The sequence below is a fragment of the Budorcas taxicolor genome, chromosome 19 (assembly GCF_023091745.1).
Source record: "Budorcas taxicolor isolate Tak-1 chromosome 19, Takin1.1, whole genome shotgun sequence".
NCBI lineage: Eukaryota > Metazoa > Chordata > Mammalia > Artiodactyla > Bovidae > Budorcas > Budorcas taxicolor.
Genome location: NC_068928.1, coordinates 50,679,187 through 50,704,346, shown reverse-complemented (window position 1 = coordinate 50,704,346; position 25,160 = coordinate 50,679,187). Strand labels below are relative to the sequence as shown.

Here is a 25,160-nt window from a genome sequence, read left to right as displayed (position 1 = left end):
AAGTACCAGTGGGTCAGGGTCAGCCGGTGATGGTGGGGAGGCACCTGGAGCAGTGTCTTGGGGGCACTGAGCCCTCCGGCACCTGCCTCGGGCTTCTCGTTGACCTCAGCTCTCTCGGCACGCAGATAACTTCTACCTGCGCAACCTGGCCCCCCAGCCCACGCTCCTGCCCGCCAACCACAACTTCCCCAGTGTGGCCCGGGCCGTCCCCGGCCACCCCATCGGCTCCTGCAGCCGCGACCGGGGCGAGGCCAGCCACCTGCAGAAGGGCACCAAGGAGTTCGACCGCTTCCTCATGGGCAAAGAGAAAGCTGGCAAGGCGGCGGAGGGCAAGGAGCGGCCGGCAGCAGAGGAGGACGTCGCCCGGGGGCGGCACAAGCTGGTGCTGCCCATGCCAGGGGACTCTCACTGCAAGGAGGGTAGCATGACCCGGGGAGCCTGCGAAGGCCGCCCCAAGCACCTGGCCTCCTGCCTTCTCAACACCAAGGTGCTCGACGGCGAGCTGGGCCGGTCTGCGCTGGCCAGCTGCGCGGGGGCTGTGCTGGGGCGGCCGGGTGTGGGCATGCCGGCCTCTGGACGCTGCGCCAAGGAGGCGGCGGGCCCCGCGGAGCCTGGGCCAGCCTTCAGCGAGTGCCTGGAGCGGAGGCAGATGCTACACCACGCCGTGTCCTACACAGTGCCGTCCGGCCTGCCCGCGGGGCCGCCCCCTCCCCTCAGCACAGCCACAGCCGGCCCCTTCCCCTGCCTGCAGCTGCATGGGGGCCCGGATGGTCTCTGCCCCTTGCAGGACAAAGTCCCCCGGGACCTGAAGGCCAGTGGGCCCACCTTTGTGCCTTCTGTGGGACACCTGGCCGACAAGAGCCGCCCCTTCCAGGCGGCCGAGGCCTGTGCCGTGGTGGGTGAGGGCAAGGATCGGCACCTGGAGGCAGCTGCCGCGCCTGACCATGCTGCGCCTTACGGGGTCTCCTACGCCCACCTGAAGGCCGAGGGCAAGGGTGAGCGGCGGTCTGGGAGCTTTGAGGCGGCTCTCAACCCCCGGCTGAAGGGCCTGGAGTACCTGGACAGTGCCGGCCCCGAGGCCCCCTTCCCCGGGCTCCCCAAAGCGGGTCTGGACAAAAGCGGCTACTTTGAGTTGCCCACCCCCTCGCAAGACTGCGCCCGGCCTAATCACCAGGACCCACTGGGCGGGAAGGTCACCCAGGCCTGCTGCACTTTAGACAAGGCTGCCAGCAAGGAGACTCCTGTGGGTGCCCCCGGGGCCCAGAAGGTGGCTCGCATCCGGCATCAGCAGCACTTGGTGGCCCCTGAGGTAGAACTGGGGGGCAGTGGGGCCGAGGCCAAGCGCAAGTCTCTGGAACTGGCGTCTCTTGGCTATGGCGGGCCACCCCCGCCCCCATGGAATGTCCAGTCAGGCCAGGGGGCCACCATGGCCATTGGCGAGGAGCGCAAGGCGGGCGCCTATCTGGACCCCTTTGGTGGCCCCCTGCAGCAGGCTGCCCTCCTGTCACAGGACCTGCCCGCCCCGCCCGACGAGGTCTCGGCCATGAAGAACTTGCTCAAATACAGCAACCAAGCGCTGGTCGTTGGCCAGAAGGCGCCCTTCGTGGGCCTCGGAGGCCTGAAGGCCAGCTGTGCCCAGCAGGATGGGAAGTTCCCAGCCTCCAAGGGTGCAGGCCAGGCCCCGGGCGAGGTGGAAAGGCCAGACTGTGCCCGAAGCCGGGAGCATGATGCCACCCACAGTGATGGGGAGGTGCGGCAGCCTCCCGTGGGCATTGCGGTAGCCTTGGCCAGGCAGAAGGACACGGTGAGCCGGTCGGAGTCGGCTTACGGTGCCAACACAGGGCGGCAGGGCCGGGCAGCCCCCACCTTCAAAGGTACGGACCCTCCACGGAGAGGGAGGCGGGGTGGGGGTGTCACTGACCTGCCCTAGTCCACTCACCTAGGGCTCCCAGGGCTGGACCCCAGGCTTTCGCGCCCATCACCTCCCCACGTCTGCAGTTTTTCCCAGGGCTGAGCTGACCTGCCCTGCACCTTTCCCGTGAGGTTCACAGGGCAGGAGACCCCCTCAGTTCATCAGTCTCCTGGCTCGAAGTGGGGTTCCTGCTTGCTTTAGCTGTGGCTCCCCAGCTGACCCAACCCTTGTCCCTTCTGCCATCTCCCACCCGTGCAGCTGGCGGTGGGCCCCGCTCCACCCACCCGCTGGACCTGGAGGCCGAGGAGGAGAGGGCCCGCCTGTGTGAGGACCGCCTGGGGCTCGCCGGCCGCGAACTGCTGCTGCAGTAAGAACCAGGCTGCACCTTTGGGCTGGGGACTGGGCCACGCCCCTGGGGGTGCCCAGTGGTGCCACATGGGATTAAGTGGTGACAATGTTAGGTTTTGTGACTTGTCTCCAGGCACAGCTATGCACCCACCCCCAGGCTTTGCTGGGGTTTCTGCCCACTTTGGAGGGAGTTCTGCTAACTTCCCCTCAGCTAGGGGACCAGTGCTGGTGCTGAGCGTGACCCCGTAGGGTGGGGTGGAAGACCTGGGCTGGGGGTGGCTGGCGGCCATGCGGAGCCCTCACCCACCCCCATGATGGACAGGGACAACAAGGACCTCGTGGAATTCGCCCGGATCCACCCATCAGGCGGCTGTCCTGGGGACCTGGCCCCCCATCTCATGATCACCGGGGGATCCTCTCTGCAGAGCGGCCAGCTGGCCGGGGACCCGGCCCCCCATCCCCACCCTGCCCACCCTCCCTGGCTGCCCCGCACCCGCAGCCCCTCCTTGTGGATGGGAGGACATTCCTACGGTCAGTGTCTGAGGGCAGGCAGGGGACGGGGCAGGACAAGAATCCTGGTGCCCGTGGTGGTCAGTGCCACCCTGGGGCCCTGTTTCCTCCTCTGCTCTGTCTGACCTCATTGCCGTGTCTCCACAGGCCTTGGGCACCCTGCCCTGCACCAGAATCTGCCCCCCGGCTTCCCTGCCTCCGTGCCCGGCTCCATGCCCCCTGTGTTCCCCCTCTCCCAGGATGCCCCCACACAACTAGTCATCCTGCCCTCTGAGCCCACACCCCACACGGCCCCCCATGCGCTTGGTAAGGGCCTCTCGGGCCAGGCTATTTGCATGTTGTGGGGGGATCCGAAGCGGGTCTGAGGAAGGGAGCAGCCCCCATGGGTGCTGGGGAACGGGCAGTGAGGCAGGCACCCAGCCAGGGTCCGAGAGACAGGTGTGAGGTGAGAAGCAAGAAGCAAGGGCTGGAGGAGGCCCGCTCGGTGGCTGGGATGTGGCCCGGTCATCGTGTCTGCACCGGAGCTGACCATTCTTCTGGCCCTGCCTACAGCTGATGTCATGGACCAGGCTTCGCTGTGGCCTCCCATGTACGGGGGCCGGGGCCCCGCCTCCCACATGCAGCACCCGGGCCAGCTCCCCGTCTACTCGCGGTCCCAGTTTCTGCGGCAACAGGAGCTGTATGCCCTGCAGCAGCAACAGCAGCAGCAGCAGCAGCAGCGGGCCACTCAGGCTCTAGAGCTGCAGCGGGCCAGCCAATTCCAGGTACACCCCCGGCCATGCCCAGCCGGGACCCAGGGCACCACTGACTCCCTCTGTGCTTCAACCTGGTCCAGTCCAGGAGTCCCCACTGCCCACTCCCCCTGCCTCTGCCCTGCACTACAATGCCCTGAGCATTGGGGGCCCCGGCTGGGCTGAGCCTCTGCCCCACCCCAACAGCAGAAGCCTGAGGACCATCACCTGGAGCTGGAGGAGCCCGCCCAGGACAAGGCCTTGAAGTCCACCCACAAGCCAGTTGCCTTAACCCCCACGGCCAAGGGCACCCCCTCACCCGCCACCGCAGGCCCTGCCAAGCTGTCACCCTGCTGCCACTCTCCCGCCCCGAAGCCCACCCCTGCCAGCTGCCCTACACCACCACCGCATCCTGGCGCCCCGTGCACTTTATCTGTCTGCCCCACCGGCAGCCCCGGGCTAGGCTCCAAGCTGCCCAGCGCCGAAGACAAGAGTGGGGAGGGCCAGCGGCCCAGAGCCAACCTCAACACATTGGAACCAGGTGAGAGCGGGCACACTAGGCTGGCCTTCGCCTGCCCCCCCTCCACTCAGGCCTGTCACCTGCCTGGTGGGCTGAGCTGAGTGGGGACCAGGCTACCTGGCTTGGCCCCTGCAGGGCTGACCTCACCTTCCCAGTCCCCCTGATGGGGCCCGGGACAAGGTGGCCTGTCCCCCTGCTCTTTCCCTTCCTCCCTCTCTGTGTCCTTCTGAGGGACCCATAGGGAAAGCACTCAGGGTCCCTGTCCCTGGCAGATGGGGCAGGGTGAAGGTCAAGCCCAGCCAGCTGGCGCTAGAGCCTCGAGGATGAGAAAGCGCCTGGCCTGCCGGGGATGGTGGCAGGACCACGGGGCAGCAGCCATGAAGCTGGGCAATACGGAGCTCATTCTCACTGTGGGGGCCCAAAATGCCACGGCTTGGGCCCGAGGCAAGGAGCAGCAGCCTGCGGTGAAGGGTCCAAGCCCAGCCTGGCCGCTGCAACCGCTCTCCTGCCCGCTGCCCGCCAGCTCCCCACAGCTATTTGATTCTCTCTGAATTAGGCTAAGAGTTTATAGTGGAAGCCCGTGTGGCAAACATAAAACCCGTCCCAGTTCCACAATAAGGAGGCTGAGCCAGCCGAGGTGGTTGTGTGTGTGTGTGTGTGTGTGTGTGTGTGTTAGACTTTTTTTGCTTTCTTTTTTTTTTTATTGTAGTTAATGGGGCGTAATGCCTCCAACAGGCTGCCAGCTCGTTCTGGTTCAGGGAAAACCCTGATTCAAGTATCTTGTTTTAAAATCCCCCCTTTTCTGGTTAGCCACACCACACATGCCAGAGGTGGCCTCTAGGAACCCCCCAGGGGTCCCCCCAACCCCGCCAAGGCTGCGGCAGGAGCTGGGGAGCTCACAACCATCCTGGTCGAGGAGGGGGGCCTGGGAAATCGCCCCTCCTGCCCCCGGTGCTCTTCTTCTGCCCCTTTCAACACACCGTGTCCCCATTCCTGCCTGTCACGTTTCACAAGCAGAGGGTTGGCTGGGGACCCTCCCCACAGGTGGAACTGGGGCATTGGAGGCCACCCTCGTCCCCAGCTGCTCTCCTGACCGCGCTCCTCTCTTGCAGACCTGCCTCCCGGATACACGTGCCCCGCAGCGGCCAGCTCGGGCTTCTCCCTGCCCCGCAGCGTGCACTCATCTGACCTCTCAGACCCTGAAACTATGCAAACTGCCCCCCTGGGGGCCCAGCCTGAGCTGGCCAGGACGTTCCCACCTGGGGAGCTCTGCCTCCGCAGCCCCCAGAAACTGGAGGAGCCCGGGCTGCCCTCAGGGACCAGGGAGGCCACCCAGGACCTTGCCGCCACCCCCCACCCTGCCGAGCGGGGACCCCCGGGGAAGGCAGCAGACCCCAGTCCACTGGAGGGGGTGCGAGAACTGCGGTGCGGGGCTCACCTCGAGGGAGGGGGCCCTGAGGCCTCTGGCCAGGCTGATTCTACTCAGGGAGGAGGGGCCCAAGAGGCAAGGACCACGGAGGAGGGGCGGGAGGAGGGAGAGCTGGGGCCCTCGTTGGGGGCCGGTCCCCAGGCCATGGAGCAGCCAGCGAGGAGCCTGGGTGCCGTGGACCAGGCTGAGCCGGGCAAACAGCAAGCCCCTACAGAAGCAGAGGCGGAGGAGGTGGGCGAGTTCGAGGAGGCCGAGCTGGAAGAGGAGGAAGAGGAGCAGGACTGGGGGTCAACTGACAACAGCCAGCTGCCCAGGGAGCTGCCCGGGCTGGACGCTCTGGTGGCAGCCACCATCAACCTGGGGGACCTGCCTGGCGTCAGCCCACTGGACCCTCTGCCCGGCGCAGTCCCTGGGCCACCCAGCACAGCTCCCCTGCCCCGTAGCTCAGGGATTCATGGAATTGCCCTGCTCAGCGAGCTGGCCGACCTGGAGATCCAGCAGCAGAGGACTGAGCCAGCCCTGCAAGGTGAGCCCCATCCCTCCAGAGCCCTGGGAGCTGGACCCTCAGGCACAGACTCAGGGTCAACCTTCAGCCCCACTCAGTTGTCCCCACAGTGTGGCCCCAGGTCAGAAAACCAGGCAGGTGCGCCCACACCTCCAGCATCACCTCCAGCCCCACCTGCAGGTTGGGCCATGAGGGCAGGGCCTCAGGGCCAGGCCTGTGGCCCCGATGGTGGTGTCGGGAAGACCCCTGGGATTCTCACGATGCCTTGGGGGGCAGGGGGTGTGCTCAAGGTTGTCCCCATTTTATGCACAAGGATGCCAAGGCCCACAGGTTGGGGGGTGGGGGCCCCAGGTCACTAAATGGTGATCTCACAGCCAGGAAAGGGGAGGAGAGGGCGCTCTCTCTGAAAGCTATCACCACCGTGGGTTCTGCAGCTCCCGAACCTGATACCTGCTTGGGGTCCAGCTAAAGACACAGTGACCATCGCCTCCCAGGCCCTAGGGAGGTGAGGCCCCCTAAGCCTCACCAGGCCCCCGGAACTGACCTGCTGGGAAAATTGCTCCTGGGCTCCCTGCATCCCACCCAAGGGCCAGGCCTCTGCGTAGGCCTCTCTGGACCTTAGGTCCCCCCGAGGGACTCCACCCAGGCTCTCCCAGCTGGAACCCCAGGGGGGCAAGGGGAAGCACCCCCAGCCAGGCACTGTACCAGGTTGACGTTTATAGAAAGAACCCAACAACATCCTCAGCTGGCCTGCCCGTCTTCTCACCATAATGAACTCTCACAGCCCACAGCCAGCCGCCAGCACCTCTTGTGCTGCGTGGAGATAAGCGAAAGTTCTTGTTAATTTCCCCGAAGGCCTCTGTGTCACTCCTCTGCTGTCTGACCAGAGGGGCCGCCACTGTGCTGGTGAGGAGAGTGAGCCAGTGAGCCCTTGCTGGTCATGACCCCTGGAGAGGTGAGGTGAGGTGGCCCTGGGCAGGGGTCTCTGCTGCCCAAGTCACCTTGTGAGTGTGGCTGGCGTGAGGGTGCACTGAGCTGATGCCAAGCACCATGTGTGTGGCCGCCCGGTCGGTGCCTGTGAATGCCTGCTGGACCCGTGCCCATTCATTGAATGGATGCTCACGTGTAGACCACGTGTGTCCCATTGTGGACGTTGCAGCTGCCAGTCCAGGCCAGGCCCTGCTGTCACTGCTGGGTCTCCACCCCACCCTCCCCTTCTGGAACCTGCAAGCCCCCACTCTCCCCTCTTGTTTCTCCCAAGCCCCCCACCCTCCCTTCTTAGAGCCCTCGGGTCTTCACCCTCCCCTTCTGCCACTCCCAGGCCCACCCCTTCCCACTGTCCCAGTTAATTGGCTGGTGTGCGCAGCCTCTCAGCTCTGGAGCTGTTCCCTACAAGCTCAGTGACTGCCTTGCCTGAAATTAATTAGGAAATCAGCTTGTTTTCAGAGCAAAAGGGAGGACTCACAGAAGGAGAAGATGGGAGAACATCATCCTGGGAACAGGCTGGGATGCGGAGGGGAGAGGGAGGAAAAAGACCCCAGAGGGTCAGCAGGGCCTCCCGCTGCCCTCTTGTCCTTGAGTACATCCCCCTGAAGTACATCCCAGGCTGGGGAGAGCTGCTGAAAGGCCAGACAGGGACCCCTGAGAAGTGGGAGTGAGAAAGGTGACGTGGCCCCCGGCTCCGTAGCTGGGCCCCAGGCCGTTTGCTCCCATGCTGGAAAGAGCTCTGCTCTCACTGGTGTGGGCGTCGAGAGCCCTCACTGCCCCCACCAGTAGGACTTGGCCCAGGACCCTGGCTTATCCCCTATCTGGGCTCAAGTCCAGGGAGCTCAGTGGGCAGACTGCCCAGCCCGCAGACCTCCATTCCAGCTGGGGCAGGAACTCAGGCCCCAGACAGAGCCCTGAGGTTGGGAGGAAGTTGGACACCTCTGGCCATTCGCTTATCTGACCATGGATTTTTAGGCCTGCCTGCAGGGGCCCATCCCCAAGGCTCCCAGAGTGCCCCACTCTGCACTTGGAGCGGCCATCAGGGGCCCTGCTGCCCACTGCGCTTCCCATCTACCCTGGGATTTTGTGAAGCCCAGGCCCCGTCCCAGAGTATGGTTGCCCCTTCTTTCCTGAGGGACCCACCCAGTTTACATGATGAGCTGAGACCCTCCTTTTGATCCCTTTTGATCTGCTACACTCCCTCCTCCCACCTGCTCCTGGCCCCAAGAGCTTCTACTGGCCTGGCTGGTTGGGAGGAAACCCAAGTCTTGGGCCTTTTCTGTACCTGTGGAGCCGGAACCTGCCTGGAGAGTCCAGCCCCACATCCCTCCTGGGACACAGGGTGTAGACCTGGAGGCTTGGGGGGTTGGACTATTGTTGTCTGCCCCTGCAGCTCCCTGAATCATAGAGCAAGGCAGGGTCTCGTTTGGAGCCCAGCACCACCAGTACCCCTGCCATCTCCTTGAGCCCCCCATTCCTGCCCCACCCAGAGCTCACCTGCAAAACTTTGCCATCTTAGCAGGCTTAGCCTGAGGAGTAAGTGAGAGGCAGGGAGGAACAGGGAGGCTTCCCAGCAGTTACAGTGACCTCAAGGGACAGGCAGACCCTGTGGAACTTTTAGCTGAAATGGAATTTGCAGATATCCGTGCCCCAGCCTGAGGTGGGAGAAGAAAGCCCCCGCAGCCCCTCCCCTGTCTTCCCAGGGCACCTTTGACCCAGCACCCCACCTCTGGCCTTGACCTAGCACTGCATCCAGAGGGTTGAACTTACGGTGTCCACCTGTGCTTTGTCCCATTACTGAGAGTGGGTCACCCTGATGACTCTATAAAGGCTGTGACCGGGCACCTTCTCTATTGTAGTTATTCAGCGGGAAGTGTCTTTGAAATGGTGTGATATCTCATTCCTTTTCAAAGGTTGGATTCACTCATTAATTTATTTATATTAGTGTAACTTGTGGATATTTATTCACTTCAGTCTATTATAACATGTCACTGTCACCATTTAATCTGGTGATTGAATTGTCTCAGGTTTGGCCCCTTCAGCTGGATCATTCTCTGAGCACATCCTGTGTTCCCAGCTCGTACCCGAACCTTCTTGGGCAATGTCCCCAAGAAGGCTGATGCCTTTCCTCAGAGGATATTAGAAGCCACGTTCAGGGTGCAGGTGTGCTCATTAGCGCTGGGGTGTTGCTGCCCTCAGGTCTTCTTCGGGGGCAGAACTGGCTGTGTGTTCTAGACTTCATGACTACCCACTATACACGTCCAGCCCTAGGGACACTATCTGACCCCATAGGGCTCATCCTGGCCGGTCCCTCCCCAGCGATAGCTCATAGGATCTGCCCGCCTGCGTGTGCCCTACCCCTACCGCCGTCTCTGCCACCACCCCCTCCCCATCGTTTTATTCAGCCCCAAGTCTTCACTCCAGGCCTGTCTCATGAATGGACACTGCCCTCCACTGGCCGGGCTCTGACCCTGCACTGGACTGTCCTTCCCCACCCACCAGGGCTGTGACACTCCGCGTTTTCATGAATCTGGAAGAAAGCAAAAATGCAAGGCAGTTGCTGCTAGAGCGTAATGAACCCTAGACCTTAACAAAATCGTTTGGTCACTGTCCTGAGGACTTGTGCCATTCCAACTGGCCTGGCCCACGGTAGCTGAGGGTGACATCTCCCTCATCCAGAGCTGAGGCGAGGGCTAGGTGTCTGACCTAGGGACCGTCTCATTGTTCCCGGCCGCCTCACCCTCGCCCTTGGCCTGCGTGTCTCAGGGAGCCGGACAACCTATGGGTGAGGTGGTGGTATGGGGTGGGAGCATGATGCAGGGTGGGGTGAGGGGTAGTCTGGGCTGTGCTGAGATGCAAGGTGACATCATGAGACTCTCTGAGGGACAGTGTGTGGCCTGCTCTCATCACACTGACCCGCCTGTCCCCTGCAGAGGAGGAGGATGTGCTGGCCTTCAACCTGCAGCGCCTGGCCACTCTGGCCTCAGCCTGGTCCCTGGTCGAAGCCGCTAACCTGGACAGCCCCGCCTCCTCAGCCCAGCCTCCAACTGCTGACCCCTGCAGGGCTCCCGCACTCACCCCCCGCATGCAGATCCTGCGGCGCAAGGACACCTGGACCCCCAAGACCAAGCCTGTGAGTGGTAGGGGGGCCCTGGTTGCCCCCATTGCCCACTGCCGTGACGGTGGGCGGGGCCTCGAGTGCCCAGGCTGGCCGCCTGCCCACCCCATCATGGTCTGCCCACCTGGTGGGCTCACAGGGCCCTGTGCCCCTGCCCACTAGGTGTGCCCACTGAAGGCTGCCATCGATCGGCTGGACACGCAGGAGGTGGAGATGCGTGTGCAGCTGGCGGAGCTGCAGAGGCGCTACAAGGAGAAGCAGCGGGAGCTGGCCCGGCTGCAGCGCAGGCACGACCATGAGTATGGCCCAGGCCGGTAGCAGGGTGGAGAGGGTGGGAGTGTGGCTTGTGGAGACGCTACCATTTCAGGGCAGAGGTGGGCATGGCCCAGCCTAGGGCCATTGCCTTGTGGCCAGGGGTAAACCTGTGTGTGATGGGCTGAGCGGGGGCCAGAAGGCGGGGGGCCTGGGAAGGTCCCCAGAGGCAGTGGAACCGTGAGGCAGTCACCCAGCAGAGAAACCAAGGTGCAGTATGGTGTGGGAGGGAAGAAGTACGCAGCAGAGGCTAGTGCAGGACAGAGGCTGGTCCTTGGGTAGTGGGGCAAAGGGTGAGGGTAGGGCTGCCAGGGGGCCAGGGCAGGATTGGGCTTTGAGGGGCAGAGGGAATCCCAAATGTGTCATGGCAGTGGTGGCAGCTCACCTGACTGTTGTGTGCAGGGTGGCTGGAACTGGGAAGCAAGGATGGTGGGACCCTGGCTCAGCCATGCCCTCCACGGGGCGGCCAGGCTCCCCAGGCCCAGTCTTGGGACAGCTGGCTCCCACCATAGCCCCCAAGGGCAGTGACCTCTGCTGGACACTAGTCAGGGAGCCAGGAAGGGCATCAACCTCTGACCACCCTTCCTGCGGCCCCCAGGAGAGACGAGAGCTCAAGGAGCCCTGCCAGGCGAGGGCCTGGCCGGCCACGGAAGCGCAAATACTCCAGTTTGCTGCCTGCCCTGCGCCCCAGTGACAGCAAGAAAGTCAAGTGAGTCCTGGGTGCAGGGGTTCCATGGGGTGCCTAGGGCTGAGGTTACTCGATGAGGCTGGGCAGGCCCAGGTGCCCTTAAGGCCTGACCAGTGGGGCTGGGCTCCTCTCTGGCTCCTGGGGCTGCAAGAGCCCCCCCTCAGAGCTTCTCCTGAAGACCCAGAACCCCAGGCCAGCCATGATGGTGAGTGAAGCAGTGTCCAGAGCCTTGAGCTCAGTGCAAACAAGCCCCACCTCTGGGCCTGGCGCGTGGCCACACCAGCCCCACACACCTGGCCGTGGCCAGGGCGGTGGCATACCCCCTGCCTGGCCCCAGCCCCCGCCCGGTCCCACGAGTGCGAGGCGGCGTTGCGTAAAAGCCTCTTTATCTGCACCGTATAGAGTCGTTGGTCACGCTGCGGTGCTGCGCACGGCTGCCGGCACGCGGTTATTATCCATTACCCGCCCGGCGCAGTCGTTGGCGCACTCCCGGGCCTGGTATAATTGTCCTTCTCGGCTACAAATTGCCTCTCCCGGCAGGCCCATTTGCATAAATCCTCGAGTTCCTCCAAACACGATTGGCGCGGCGTGTGCGCACTGCATCAATCCTGATGATTTGGTAATAATAGTTAAATCGGCACTAAATGGTTCCTTCAATTAAGACAGAGGCAAAAAATTAATCTCAGGGCTTTATGTCACAAAACATTAGCAAATGCGGAGAAGGTTACAGGGAGGGGAATTCGCCTCGGCTGCGGGCGGGGGAGGCGATGCACCATATGGCTGGGGGGAGCCTCCCGAGGCTGTCCCTCCACCCTGCCCAAGTGTCACCCAGAGGGGGCTCCAGGGGGCTCCCTTTGAGGACTAGCCAGAACTGTGGGGGCTGCTGGCTAAGGCCAGGGCCTGGCAGGGGGCCCTGTCAGGGATCCTCTTGTCAAGGCTGCCCCACACTTCTCTCAGACCCACCTGGCACCAAGCGCCAGCCCGAGCCTGGAAGCTGAGTCCTGGTGCTTGCATCTGGCCACTTTTCCCTCTGACCTCAGAAAGCAGGCCCTGGTTGGCAGGGGAAGGAAACCAAAGCCCGGGCCCTCCCTTCCTAAGGACTGGGGTTCCCTCCCACCTCTCCTCATTTCAGGCTCCTCTCCACTTTCCATCCCTCTTCTGGGCCCCTACCCTGCAGTAGCTGCCGACAGTTGGGCCCAGGCAGGAAGTGGGAGGGCCAACACCCGGGGGCCACGCGTGGCTCCAGCTGGCTTCCTGGCTGGCCTCTCCGGGCAGGAAGGTAAAAGTTGACTTCTGGCCACACAAGGCCAGGGCTGGGTCAGGGCCCTCGGCCTCCATCTGGGACTCATTTTCATTAATGCTATGTGGGTGAGGGAGAGGGCAGGTGAGAGGCCCAGCCCCCAGCCCCTGTTTGGCCAAGGACAGAGCAGAGCTCCCAGCCTTACACCTGTGGGACACAGGGAACCAGGCTCAGAGTCAGCAGCTCCCAGAGCCCGGGAGCCAGGTTGGGGGAGATTCAGAGTCCCTCCTTTGAGACCAGGAATTGAAGGCAGGGGACAAAGTTCTGAGGGGTCTGAGCCCAGCAGTGGGAGTCCCAGGGGCTAGGAGGCAGAGCCTGGGCATGAGTTTCTCTGGCCACTGCCCCCCATCCCTTTACTGACCGTGGCAGAGATGCTTCAAGTGGACCCCATTTTCAGCAGACTCTCCTCACTCCCTCTTTTTTCCTAATTGCAGTAGCTGCTGGCCTTTGGACTCATTAAGGGCCAGGCCTGGGACCAGCACGATCCCACCCCCACCTTGCAGAGAGGCACAATGAAAGGCACCCCCACTTTCCAGGTAGAAAGACTGAGCCTACAGCCCAGAAGGCCACAGGCCAGGTCACACAGTGGCCCAGCTGGCTGCAGGGCCGTGGCCCCTGAGCAGTGGGCAGAGGGGGCCGACTGGGTAGCAAGGGCCCCAGGGGCTCAACACTGGCTTGGCTCCCCCCGCCCCAGCAGTTCTGGGTGCTTGGAGGAGTCTGGCCCAGGGACACAGCCTTGGCCAGGAGAGAGGCAGGGCCCTCACAGGGAGAAGTGGGTCTGCAGCCTTAGAGCTGCACCGCACACCCCACCCTGGCTGCCACCGCAGGGCCTGTCAATGGGCACGAGGCCCGGGTGCCCAGGTGTGACCTTTGCCCCCGTGCTCCCAGGGCAGTGCGGTCTAGCCTGAGCCTGCTGTGTGCTGAGCTGCGGGGCGGTGATGATGAACCTTCGAAGAAGCGAGGCCGGCTGGAGAAGGGCACCTACGTGGGCCTGCAGCCCGCGTCTGCGGTGAGTCCCCGCTGCAGCCTTCCCCTTGGGCTGGGTGCAGGATGTCAGACAAACAGGACAGGGAGCAGGCGGAAGACCAGCCCCAGGCTGAACACGGCCACCTCACCCCGCCCCCCATCACCACCCAGCTGGAGTCCCTTTGCTCAGATGAGCAGAAGAGGCCCAGCGAGCTTCGTATGCCTCACACAGAGGCAGACTCCTAAAGGTATGAGAGGAGCTGGTTGTGCTCCATGACACCTGCCGCCTCTGCTCACTCCAACGAGAGGAAAGGAGCATATAGGTGTCGTAGGTCACAGGACACACTGCCCTGGTCACAGGTGGACGATGCATACCTGGTGCATACCTGATGTAGTGGGTGGGCCAAGGACAGCTATTCCTCCCTTGGAATGGGCTCCCCCTGGGTGCCAGCCCCCCCCGATTCCTTCTCAGTGCAGTGGGTACATCCTACCCCGCCCCTATTACAGGGTCCTGGGAGGGACATGCGAGAGGTGGGTCTAAGTCTGTTTTCACTTTGCCTGACCCTCCCCTAGCAGGAGGCTGGTCCCTCTCTCCAGGACAGGACAGACACTTGGGTCCTTGGCCTCTCTCCCCAAACCTGAGTAGGTTGGGCGCCTGAGGAGGCTGTGAAATGGGGGACAGAGAGGCACAAGTTTAGACTCCACTGGGCGGGCCCTGTGCCTGGGGGGCCAGGGCCCTCTCAGTCGTTTGGAGGGCAAGCCCAGTGACTTGCCACCTCCCAAGCCTACCTACCACTGGTAGAAGGGCAGCCGGAGGTCGCAGGGCCGTGGCTCAGGGTCGGGGTCCCAGTGACCGCAGCCTCCACCTGCCTGTTCACAGGAGAAGGTTCGGTGCAAGAAGAGCAGCAGTCAGGGCGACCTGGCATCTGCTGTGGCCCACAAGGTGGCCCAGCTGAAGCCGAAGGTCAAGAGCAAGGGGCTGCCCACTGGCCTCAGCCCCTTCCGGCGGAAGGAGGCCACCCCAGGGGGTCGCATCCGGAAGAAGCTGTCACGAGCCAAGAATGCCAAGGCGTCTGGGGCGGCCCGGCACCCACAGCCTGATGGCGGCATTGGCAGCAGGGAGGCACCTAAGTTCCCAGCCCAGCCGGCGGCAGCCGCAGCACATGAGGCAGGCAAGTTGTTGGTCTGAGCAGTGCGACCAGGACATCCACGCTCACGAGGGGCTGGGGGATGGGGTGGTCAGGAGCTCTTAGAGTGTGCCGGACCCAGGGAGACCCTCTTGCTGGCCTAGGATGGATTCTCTGTGTCCCGCCTCCACACAAGGGGCCATGGGGAGGAAGCAGACAGCTGGATGCATCCTGGAAAGAGGGGTTAAAAATAGCCCTTCTGCCTGCTCCGGCCAGCCTTCCTGCCGTGTCCGGCCAGGTGACTGGAGAGGTTATCTGGCCCCCAGCAGACACACATGTCCAGAGACGGGCCTGGAAAAATAGACCCTTCCTCTCTGCCAGCCCCTGCCCCCTCCTCCAGGTCCCGCCTGGGCAAGAACAAAGGGAAGGAAGAGGAAGCAGGAAGCCAGAGGGCGTCTGGCAGGAGGACGAGGGAGGGAAAGAATCTGCCCCTGGGGATGGGACCCTCAGCCCGGCAAGGTGGGGCGCCCCACTGTCCAGGGCGTAAGAAAGGGAGATTGAGACAGAGGGAGGTCAGAGAGGCCGCCCCTTCTCCTTCCTGGTCCAGACACCCTCACCTGGACACCTGGCCCTGGTGTCTGCCCTTGAAGCAGCCCCCATGTGACAGTGACGGACTCTACTTGGCCCCCGACACATCTGCACACATGAACCATCCGCTGCCCTAGCCGCACCCCAAAATGGCGCTGCTCTGATGCCAAGTTACCTGGACCATCCACCTCCCCACAGACAGCGGCTCGGACAGTGAAAACTGTGACGGTCTGCTGGAGACAGAAGAACCCCCCAAGGAGCCCGGGTTGGTGCTACATGCTGGGGCCCGCGTGGCCGTGCTGGGGCCCTCGCCCTCCTCCGTAGTCAAGATGGAGGCCAACCAGAAGGCCAAGAAGAAGAAGGAGAGGCAGAGCTTGCTAGGTACCCCGGGGGCTGGGGTGGGCTGGGGCAGGCCGGGCCGGTAGGGGCCCTGGAAGGCAGCTGGGGCTCCTGCGACGCCTGCCCTCCTTCCCTCCCTCCCTCCCCAGGGGCCTGCCGCCTGTCCAGCCCCGAGAGTGAGGTCAAGGTCAAGCGGAGGACGGTGAAGACCAAGGTGGGCAGCAAGCTGGAGCGGGCCCCGGGGCGCAGGCCCCCAGGTGGGCCTGGCAAGAAGAAGGCCAAGGCCAAGGGTGGCCTGCGGGCAGAGCCGGGGGCCGCACCCAGCAGGGAAGCCCTCTGCGGCCCCGCCCGGGCCTTTACCTGCCACGAGGAGGGCAGCAGGCTGGCCAGCGAGCGCCTCAAGAGAGCCACGCGCAAGAGCACGGTGCTCCAGCCAGGGCTGCGGGTGAGGGCCGGCAGGCGCCCCGGGGTCCTGGGTTCGGCGGGGGTGCTGGATGCAGAAAGCCTTTGGGGACCCTCACCCTACTCTTCTCTACTTGCTACACCAAGTCACACCCCGGGACTCATACTCGGGGTCTGTCTGTGTCACTCCATGGGCACACCGGGGGCAAGGAGGTTTGAGCCACTCTCACCTCACCCCTCTCCTCCAACAGCGGAAGAATGGGGCCCTGTCCATCGCCCTGTCGCCCCGCAACGCCAAGGCCATCCTGGGGAGGGGCCGGAAGGCGGGCAAGGTGAAAACCAAGGCCGTCGGCAAACAGGTAGCATCCCCGCCCCAACCCCAGGGGACTGACCGGCCCTGACCCTCCCACCCCCCAACCCGTCCCAAGGGAGCTGACCCCTCTGGCCCCCAGGGCAAGGGCCGGGCTGTAAGTCGGCTCCTGGAGAGCTTTGCGGTGGAGGACGACTTTGAGTTTGAGGACAGCAGCTGCCTCTCGGAGGACGAGGAGGAGGAGGAGGCCAGTGGCCCCCTGAGCGCCGAGCAGAGTGCCGCCCTGGGTGAGCGGCCAGGAGGGGGTGCGGAGCATCGGGGGAGGGGCGGTGGTGGGCAGGTGGGGGGCCGGGCACTGACGCCCTGGTCTCCCCAGCACGCTCGTGCACCATTCATAAGGAGGACCTGCAGGACGGGCTGCCTGTGCTCATCCCCAAGGAGGACAGTCTGCTGTACGCAGGCAGCGTCAGGACCCTGCAGCCCCCCGACATGTGAGGCCCCAGCGTGTGTGCAGGGAGGGCTATGGGCAGAGGTGTCTGCAGGCCTGTCTCATGCACCTCTTGCCATGCACCCCCCCCCTCCTCCCGCAGCTACAGCATCGTCATTGAGGGCGAGAGAGGCAACCGGCAGAGGATCTACTCGCTGGAGCAGCTGCTGCAGGAGGCGGTGAGCAGACTGCCCCTGCTAGGCTTACCGCCCCCGGGAGGTGGGCCTGACGGCACCCAGCCCCTCCTAGACACCCCTCGGCCAGCCCGCTTACGGCTGCCGAACTACTGTTCCCGCAGGTTCTGGATGTCCGACCGCAGTCCAGCCGGTACCTCCCGCCCGGCACGAGGGTCTGTGCCTACTGGAGCCAGAAGTCCCGCTGCCTGTATCCAGGCAATGTAGTGCGAGGTGAGCACCACCCAGGGACCCCCACCGAGGCCCATCAACTCCTCCCCTCAGGCAAAGCTACAGACGAGAGGCCCCTCCAAGACCCCTAGGGTGCCGGGGGTACCCTGTCTCTCAAGGAAGGCTTCCTACCAGCCCTGCTTCCCAGGCCAAAGTGGATTGGATAAGACAAATGATAACCTCAGCTCCTTGGTCAATAGGAAAAGGCGAGGGGCTGCCTGGGTGGGGAGAGGGTAGAGCCTCTGGCTGACCAGAAGGCCTAGCAGAGAGGGGCCCAGAGCCCCGGACCTGAGGGTTATGAACTGGTCACCTGGGCACCAGCTCTCCTGGGGTGAATCCTTCTGCTCCCTGCTCCCCTGGCACAGGATGTGGGGACCCTGGGGTCAGACAGGTGGGTGGGCAGATCGGCTGGCAGGCCTCAGCCAGGCATGTGTCTGCATCTGTGTGCCTGTGCACAGGGGGAGGTCGGGGGCCCTGCGTCCCTGCATGTGTGCCCTGGGATGCTGGTGATGGATGGCGGTAATATTGCCTCTCTAGCGGCACTTCAGGAGGTGGAGGGGAGGCGGGCTGCTCCCGGCTGCCACGGCAGCTCCAAGGTCAAATGTGATCAGGGAGCAGAATGTCCCAGCATCATTTGTCAGGCGCTCCGGAGCCCATCCCATCATTCTCCTGTCCCGGCCACCTGGCCAGCGGGGAGAGCCTCTTGGGCCTGGAGCAGAGGGCAGCATACTCAGGTGGGCCCTGTCTCCAGGAGCCTCCAGTGATGAGGAAGAGGATCTGGACTCTGTGGTGGTGGAGTTTGACGATGGGGACACTGGCCACATCGCTGTCTCCAACATCAGGCTGCTGCCTCCAGACTTCAAGATCCAGTGTGAGCCCCCGGGCCCTCCAGGGTGGTGTTCTTCCTTCCTGGGTCAGCCCATACGGCTGGAGTTCGGGCAGGCTTCTCCTGGGCCCAGACATTAGCTCCCTGGTCTCCCAAGAGGAGGTTCACGGGGAAGAGGTCACCCCAGCAGCACAGCACTGAGGCCCCTGGTCCACCCTGCAGGCACGGAGCCCTCGCCAGCCCTGTTGGTGTCCAGCAGCTGCCGGAGAACCAAGAAGTCTTCCTGTGAGGCGCCCCCGCCCAGTGAGGCCACCGCTCCCAGCCTGTCTCCTAAGGCTCATGATGGGTCTGAAGCCTCAAAGACCTCTGGGAAGAAATCCACAGGCAAAGACAAAGCTGGTACTCACAGGACCTCGGGTGGGGAACTCCCTCAGGAGTACGGAGGAAGGAAGGGTGGGCGGGTGGTTTCTCTGACTCTACCTGGCCTCTCCCCAGGCAAAGCAGAGCTCCTGACCTCTGGTGCCAAGCCCCCTGCAGGGGCCTCAGACCACTTCTTGGGCCGCCGGGGCAGCCCGCTGCTGAGCTGGTCAGCAGTGGCACAGACCAAGCGGAAGGCAGTGGCCGCAGCAGGCAGCAAGGGGCCGGGCATGCTGCAGAACCTCTTCCAGCTCAACGGCAGCGCCAAGAAGCTGCGGGCCCGCGAGGCCCTGTTCCCCGTGCACAGCGTGGCTCCACCCGTGTTCGGCAACGGCTTCCGCGCTGACTCCTTCAGCAGCCTGGCCAGCTCCTACGCGCCCTTCGTCGGCGGGGCTGGGCCTGGCCTGCCCGGGGGTGCCCACAAACTGCTCCGGGCCAAGAAGGCTGAGGCTGAGAAGGGCGGGCGGCGGCGGGCAGGCAGCGAGTTCCTGGTCAAGCTGGACCATGAGGGCGTGACCTCCCCCAAGAGCAAGAACTGCAAGGCACTACATGCTGGCGACAAGGACTCAGGGCCCAGGCCAGGGAGGCCCCTGCCCAGCCCCAGCTACGGGCACCCAGCCCTCATGGGCAAGGACAGGAAGGGCCGGGCGCCCGTCCACCCGCTGTCCATGGGGCTGGCGCTGCGCAAGTTCGCAGGCCAGGCTGAGTACCCGCTGCCCTGTGACAGCGACTGCCACAGCTCCTACTCAGACGAGGAGGAGGATGGGCCTGGCCTGGCACCCGGCGTGCCCTCCCGCTTCCTCGCCCGCCTGTCCATGTCCTCCTCGTCCTCGGGTTCGTCCACCTCCTCCTCCTCGGGCTCCCTGTCCACCTCCAGCCTCTGCTCCTCGGACGACGAGGGCTCTTCCTACACCTCAGATGAGGAGGACCCCGCCCTGCTGCTGCAGACATGCCTCACCCACCCAGTGCCCACCCTCCTGGCCCAGCCCGAAGCCCTGCGCTCCAAGGGGGGCGGCCCTCACCCGCATGCCCAGCGCTGCTTCCTGTCCAGGGCTGCTGTGGCCGGTGGGGGAGCAGGCGCAGGCCCCAGCGGCAGCAGACCCCGGCTCAAGCGCAAGGAGGCCCTGAGCTTCTCCAAAGCCAAAGAGCTGTCCCGGAGGCAGCGGCTGCCCTCCGTGGAAAACCGGCCAAAGATCTCAGCCTTCCTGCCCGCCCGGCAGCTCTGGAAGTGGTCGGGGAACCCCACGCAGGTAGGTGGGCCTGGCCCGTGCAAGCGCCCTCAAGACATGCCATCTGTCTCTCCTGCACACTGTCTCTCTGTCATTCTGCCCTGTGTCCCTTGCCCACCCTGTGCCCCTGGCTGTCTCCTGCAGAGGCGTGGCATGAAGGGGAAGGCCAGGAAGCTGTTCTACAAGGCTATCGTCCGGGGCAAGGAGACACTTCGCATCGGGGACTGCGCGGTCTTCCTGTCGGCCGGGCGGCCCAACCTGCCCTACATCGGCCGCATCGAGAGCATGTGGGAGTCGTGGGGCAGCAACATGGTGGTCAAGGTCAAGTGGTTCTACCATCCAGAGGAGACCAAACTGGGGAAGCGACAGAGCGACGGGAAGGTGGGGCCGCCTGGTGGGGGGCAGGGGTCCCAGGGGTCTGGGCGGGGGGCCTTGGGAAGAGGTATCCTGGCAACTAGCACCAGTGGGAAGAAGGGGAATGAACATCCCCCCTCCCTGTCCCCACACCTCAAGTTGCCAAGGGTCACACGGGCCCCACAGGGAGTAACATGGCTGAGGGCTCAGGCGCAGAGCCAGGCCACCTGGATCCCTCCCCAACTGCTTCTATGACTGACTCCTAGTGGAGGGGGTGACAGTTTCACCTCGTCGGGGGCTGTGACCCACGGCGGCACGTAGCACCAAGCAGGTCCCGCCCTCAGTAGCGCCCCCTACAGCAGGCCCTCTGGCCCCTGCCTGCCCAAATCGACCTAAGACCCTAAACACCCCCAGCACACTGTCCTGTCTTACCTGAGAACCGTGTTTGCAGATGGTGCAGAAAAAAGTGTTTCTCCCACTCTGCCCGCCTGCTGGGGCTCCAGGCGCTGGCTCCCCCGCCACACAGTTACAGTCTTATCCAGAACCGAGGGTCCCGGGGTTGGGTGGGGTGTGCTGTCCCAGGCCAGACCTGACCCCAGGCGCTCCTCGCCCCGCTCCCTGGCAGAACGCGCTGTACCAGTCCTGCCATGAGGACGAGAACGACGTGCAGACCATCTCCCACAAGTGCCAGGTCGTAGGGCGCGAGCAGTACGAGCAGATGGCACGGAGCCGCAAGCACCAGGACCGACGGGACCTCTACTACCTGGCGGGCACCTACGACCCCACCACGGGGCGCCTGGTGACGGCCGATGGCGTGCCCATTCTGTGCTGACTCTGTGCCGACATCCACAGGGGACCCACCCGCCCAGTGGTGCCCGGCGTGCGAGCCACAGGCACGAGAGGACACAGCCCCACGCCTCTGAGTAGGAGGCTGGCCCACACCTCGGAGGGGCATGTCTGAGCAAATATGCAAACCCACCAAGGCAAGATCCAGGCTTTTTTTTATTATTATTATTTTCCCTGGAAAGCAAGAGAGCTTTTAGGTGTCGGAACCCAGTCCCATCCGTCTGCTGCAGAGGGTCAGCTGTGCCCCCATCTGGGACCCGCCGGCCCTCTCTGTTTTCCCGCATCGGCAGTTCACAAGAGATTAGAATCCAAGCCATATTTTCCCTAGTACCTCCGACTGTCTCCCACCAGGGAAAGCAGAAATCAGGTGTGTTGTCTATTTATTTCTCTATGTAAATATTGTATTCCTTGTGGGGAAGTTTTATGGAAAAAAAGTGGAAAAGGATTTTTTTTTTCCCCACACGCGTGACAAGGGTATGTGTGGGTGAGTGTGTGCGTGTGTCTGTGTACGTGTGTGTGTAGATATTTTGTTCTGGGGGGTTTTCTTTGAAAATGCACTGTTTTCCTCAGCCTAGCTGAGTTCCAACTGGGGCGTCTGTGACGACAGAGGCAGCTGGGGCGTGGCCCGAAGGGCCAGAGGCCACAGGAGGGATCAGACAGAACCCTAGATTATACCTGCTGACCTCTTGGGGGGACTAAGATGGAAGTCACACTCGAGTTTATTTCCTTTTAATTCATCTCCTGGGAAAAAAGTATTGGGGGAGGTTGATGATGAGAGTCCCTCGGCGGGTAGAAGGGAAGCCAGGAGCAGGCTCCCTGGCCCAAGAGTGTGACTGCAGCCATATGTATCTTACCTCTGTTTAAAACAAAGCAAAAATGAACAAATGTTTTAAACTATCAATACGAAAGGGTGATGTTTTGATTTCCTGAATATTCCAAGTTATTTCCGATTTCCATTTCAATGATCAGCTTGCCCAGCCTCCACTCTGATCAGGAAAGGAACTGGCCTTCCCCAGCTCACGTGAAGGTTTGCAGGCCCTTTCTGCAGCGATTTGGAAGGGCTGATGGCCTGGCAGGCTAGTGCTTGGGGCCCAGAGCAGGGTTCCTCCTGCCCACACCCCAGCCTCGGGTACAGGGAGCACTGCTCTGCCCAGTGCTATAACTACTGTTGTGCCGCATGGGTGTCCCAGACCCTCAGCACCACCCCGGTAACCCCGGAGAACACGTCACCCTTTCACGTCTCCTGAGGCCAAGAGGGACAGGCAGAGCAAGCCAGGCTCGTGACCCAACAGCCCTTTGCCTCCCCGCCAAAAAAACGCACTGAGGGCTTCATGCTACCACGTCACACTGAGGGTCCCCTGGCCTCACTGAGAGCCCCAGGAAGGCCCCCCAAGTTAGCCACTGCTCCTTCGCACAGGCTCTTGTGTGACCCACAGACCCACACCAGGCACCTGGAAAATAAGTCAGCAGCTGCCTGGGCCCCCTTTTCTTTCCAACCAGGAAATCACCCCGCCCACCCGGAGGGCCCCTCCCCCTCCCTGGAAGCTCCAAGGAAAGTACAGGGACAGGGAGGGGTTCCCCTGCACCCCAGCTTTCCTCTCCCACCCCAACTCTCCCCTTTGTCTCGGCTCGAGTGCAATATTTTCATTTCTGGTGGTCGTCCTGGAGACGGCGGCCAAGGTCCTGCTGGCAGCTGGGAAAGTGGAAAGATGCCTTGGAGGGGACACGGCCAGTTGCCAAGGCGCATGTGGGGAAGGCCCAGCCGTGGAAACTAGAACCTGAGGCTACTTCCAACCCCAGTCTGCAAGGCAGGAAGGGACAAAACAGGCAGCCTTTTCCTGGCCCTCCCACCCTCCCGTTGGTTCTTCTCCCTCGTCTGTGGACTTCTGTCCTTCGCTTTTCTCTTCCCATCCCCTCGTCCGTGTGTGCGCGGACAGCGCGGCCCCCCACCATGGTTAAAGCTGGCAAAAGCACGACTCATGTAAATGTGTAAACTAAGAGGATGGTTGATTTTTTTTTTCAATGTAAACACTAAAAACAAACAAACAAAAAAAATGCAAAGGTTTTATGAACAGCAAACTCTATGTAAAGGCATTTTAGTATTAAATTTTTTATTGATAACTTGCTTAAGAATAAATATATAAACTATTGTACAGGTTTTCAGTGGTCCAGAATCCTAACTGCACCCCAATGTCCAATGTGTGTGTTCCAAGGGGACTCCCTAGAGGCCCCAGAGGCTGGGGTCTCAGCAGACAAGGGACTGGGGCAATGGCAGGGCCTACCGTGCAGCAGCCTAGCAGAGCCAGAATTGGGGGGGCTGGGCCTTTGAGAGGCACATGCAACCAAAATGGCTTTGCAGTGGCCTTGGCTTTGAGATGCCGCCCCCCCTCCACCCCCGACAGGACAAGGGTCCCTCTCTTGATAGATCTCTCCCAAGGTGGGTCAGATGTCCAGCCTGAACTTGTGGCCAGGCCGGGTGCCCCTGGAAGGGAGGAGGGGAAGGTACAGGCATGGGAGAAAAGATGGTCCCCAAAGTGGAGGGGAGGGGTCTGGGCAGACCGGACAGCAGACACTCTCCTCATGGAAGGCATGAATTTACTCATTTGACAAATATTTTCAGCTATGCAGGAGTCACACTCAAACAGCAGTCCTGATTGTTCAATGGATGCTTGGTCCCCATCAGGGCCTGGGGGATGTCGGGCAGGGGTACATCTCAATGTGAGCCCCCCTCCAGAGAGCTCCGCTCAGTGAGGCTGCAGCCCTGAGGGCCCCCCAGGAACCCTAGCTAGGGGGGGCACTGTTTTCTCTCCACCTCTAAAGACCTCCTGGGGAGGATCCCTTCAGCTGAAACTGGGACCCCGATGAGGGGAGCTCAGGTCAGGGCAGTGTGGGTAGTGGGGCTCTGACCCCAGGGGTGTCAGGAGCTGCAGGCCATTTGCACAGGGGCACACACATGCTGCCAGCCCATCCACTCTGGGACTGCCCTAGGCCAGCCCTGACCATGCCCTGTTCCCCTTTCTCATTTCCTCCGCTAGATGATTCAGTCAGAGAGAGCAGACCCCTACCTGGGGTGCAGAAAGCCCAAGGCCATGTGACCAGCCAGGTGTGACAGGTGAGGCCTGACAAGTTCTTCCCTTGGGCTGCCCCAAGCCCATCAAGGAAGGTGATGAAAACGGGGCTCCTGAGAAGGAGGCCTGGGGCCGCAAGAAGTTGGGACAATCAGTCCGAGCTCCCGGGTTGAGCCATGCCTGAAGGCAGACAACCTAGCCCTTAGATTCACCGAGTACGTGAGTCAGCAGCCCCCACTCTGCGCAGGTCTCCAGCTGCTCAGGAGGGAAGCCCAATTCCAAGGGCTGCAGCAGGGGGAGAGAGGGCAAGCCCAGAGGAGGCCTCAGGGACTAGGATGAGCGGCAGAAGGGGTCTGAGCAGGGGAGTGCTAGCTGACCACGGTTTCTGGCTCAGAGACCCTCCAGAGTCGGGGGAAGTGGGGGCTGGGGGAAGCAGGCAGAGACCCCTGTGAGCCTGAAAGTGCGTTTGATTATGTGCTGGGGCAGAGTCCAGGCAGGACCATGGCAGGCAACAGGGAGATGAGGAACATGGCTGGCTGGTGGCCAGTAGGTACAGAAGGGCAGAAGCAATAGCTGGATTGTGGCCAGGGCCGGAGCCTGAGTGCAGGACGGGTCTACACTATCTGCTGGATGATGGGACACACAGAAGTCTCCAGGCGGAGTCCAGAATCAAGATTGAGATCCCCCACTCTGTGACCCCACAGTCAGACTCAACCAGCACCTTGGGGAGATACCAGCACCCAGAGAAAGACTCTAAGGGACTGGGGTGGGGACCGGAGTTCAGGTTTGGGTTAGAGAGTGAGGGGCCCCTGAAGACCAGGAAACTGGGAGGCATGCCAGTGGGCACAGGAACGTCGGCAGGTGGGGGAGAGCCGGGAGGCAGGGGACCACAGCAACCAGGTGAGCCTCCGAGGATCCGTCCCCAGCAGCCCTACTTTCTCCTCCCCTGCCCCAACCCCTCCCTCTTCCTGCCTTAACTCCGTGCGGCTCTTGCCTTCTAGAACCTCCTGCCCTCCAGAACAGGGCCTGGCAAGGGACGGGGGGCTGGGGGCGGGGGCACGAGAGGCCACAGAGCCCCAAGGGTTAACATGCGAGACTGCACTTGGATCAAGACAAATGAGCCATTATGTGAAATGCTGAAGCAAGATAAGTGATGGCATTGGGTGAGTGAGATCAATAAAAGTGATGTTTTATCAGGTAGAAATGACAACCCGGCTGATCGCAATTCGCTTTTAATACCACAAACCAATTGGGGACAGGGGCTTTAATTGTTCTTGCCCGGCTGGGGCGAGGTGGCTGGGGGCTGGGTGGGGAGCAGACCCAGGCCAGGGACAGGGAAGCTCAGCTCTGCAGCCTAGCTATCGAGGGGTCACCCAGGCACTCAGCCGGCCAAAGGCCAGTGGCCCGTTGGGCTCTTAGTGGCCTCCTGAGCCTGTG

General features: G+C 62.7%; 1 protein-coding gene across 1 annotated transcript in view; it reads left to right on the top strand.

Annotated features, from left to right (window-relative positions):
- Positions 1-22,722, top strand: part of BAHCC1 (BAH domain and coiled-coil containing 1) — a 56,518-nt gene extending 33,796 nt beyond the window's left edge. The window contains exons 4-27 of the mRNA XM_052657785.1: positions 126-1,874; positions 2,171-2,279; positions 2,583-2,791; positions 2,918-3,076; positions 3,323-3,534; positions 3,709-4,042; positions 5,134-5,976; positions 9,876-10,075; positions 10,223-10,359; positions 10,971-11,081; positions 13,249-13,369; positions 14,207-14,498; positions 15,240-15,422; positions 15,530-15,825; positions 16,034-16,141; positions 16,235-16,379; positions 16,469-16,583; positions 16,683-16,758; positions 16,878-16,986; positions 17,735-17,854; positions 18,032-18,208; positions 18,305-19,476; positions 19,600-19,836; positions 20,435-22,722. Of these exons, the coding sequence (XP_052513745.1) occupies positions 126-1,874; positions 2,171-2,279; positions 2,583-2,791; positions 2,918-3,076; positions 3,323-3,534; positions 3,709-4,042; positions 5,134-5,976; positions 9,876-10,075; positions 10,223-10,359; positions 10,971-11,081; positions 13,249-13,369; positions 14,207-14,498; positions 15,240-15,422; positions 15,530-15,825; positions 16,034-16,141; positions 16,235-16,379; positions 16,469-16,583; positions 16,683-16,758; positions 16,878-16,986; positions 17,735-17,854; positions 18,032-18,208; positions 18,305-19,476; positions 19,600-19,836; positions 20,435-20,641 (7,421 nt within the window). The 3' untranslated portion in view covers positions 20,642-22,722. The remainder of the gene's footprint in view (positions 1-125; positions 1,875-2,170; positions 2,280-2,582; positions 2,792-2,917; positions 3,077-3,322; positions 3,535-3,708; positions 4,043-5,133; positions 5,977-9,875; positions 10,076-10,222; positions 10,360-10,970; positions 11,082-13,248; positions 13,370-14,206; positions 14,499-15,239; positions 15,423-15,529; positions 15,826-16,033; positions 16,142-16,234; positions 16,380-16,468; positions 16,584-16,682; positions 16,759-16,877; positions 16,987-17,734; positions 17,855-18,031; positions 18,209-18,304; positions 19,477-19,599; positions 19,837-20,434) is intronic.
- The last annotated feature ends 2,438 nt before the right edge of the window (positions 22,723-25,160 follow it).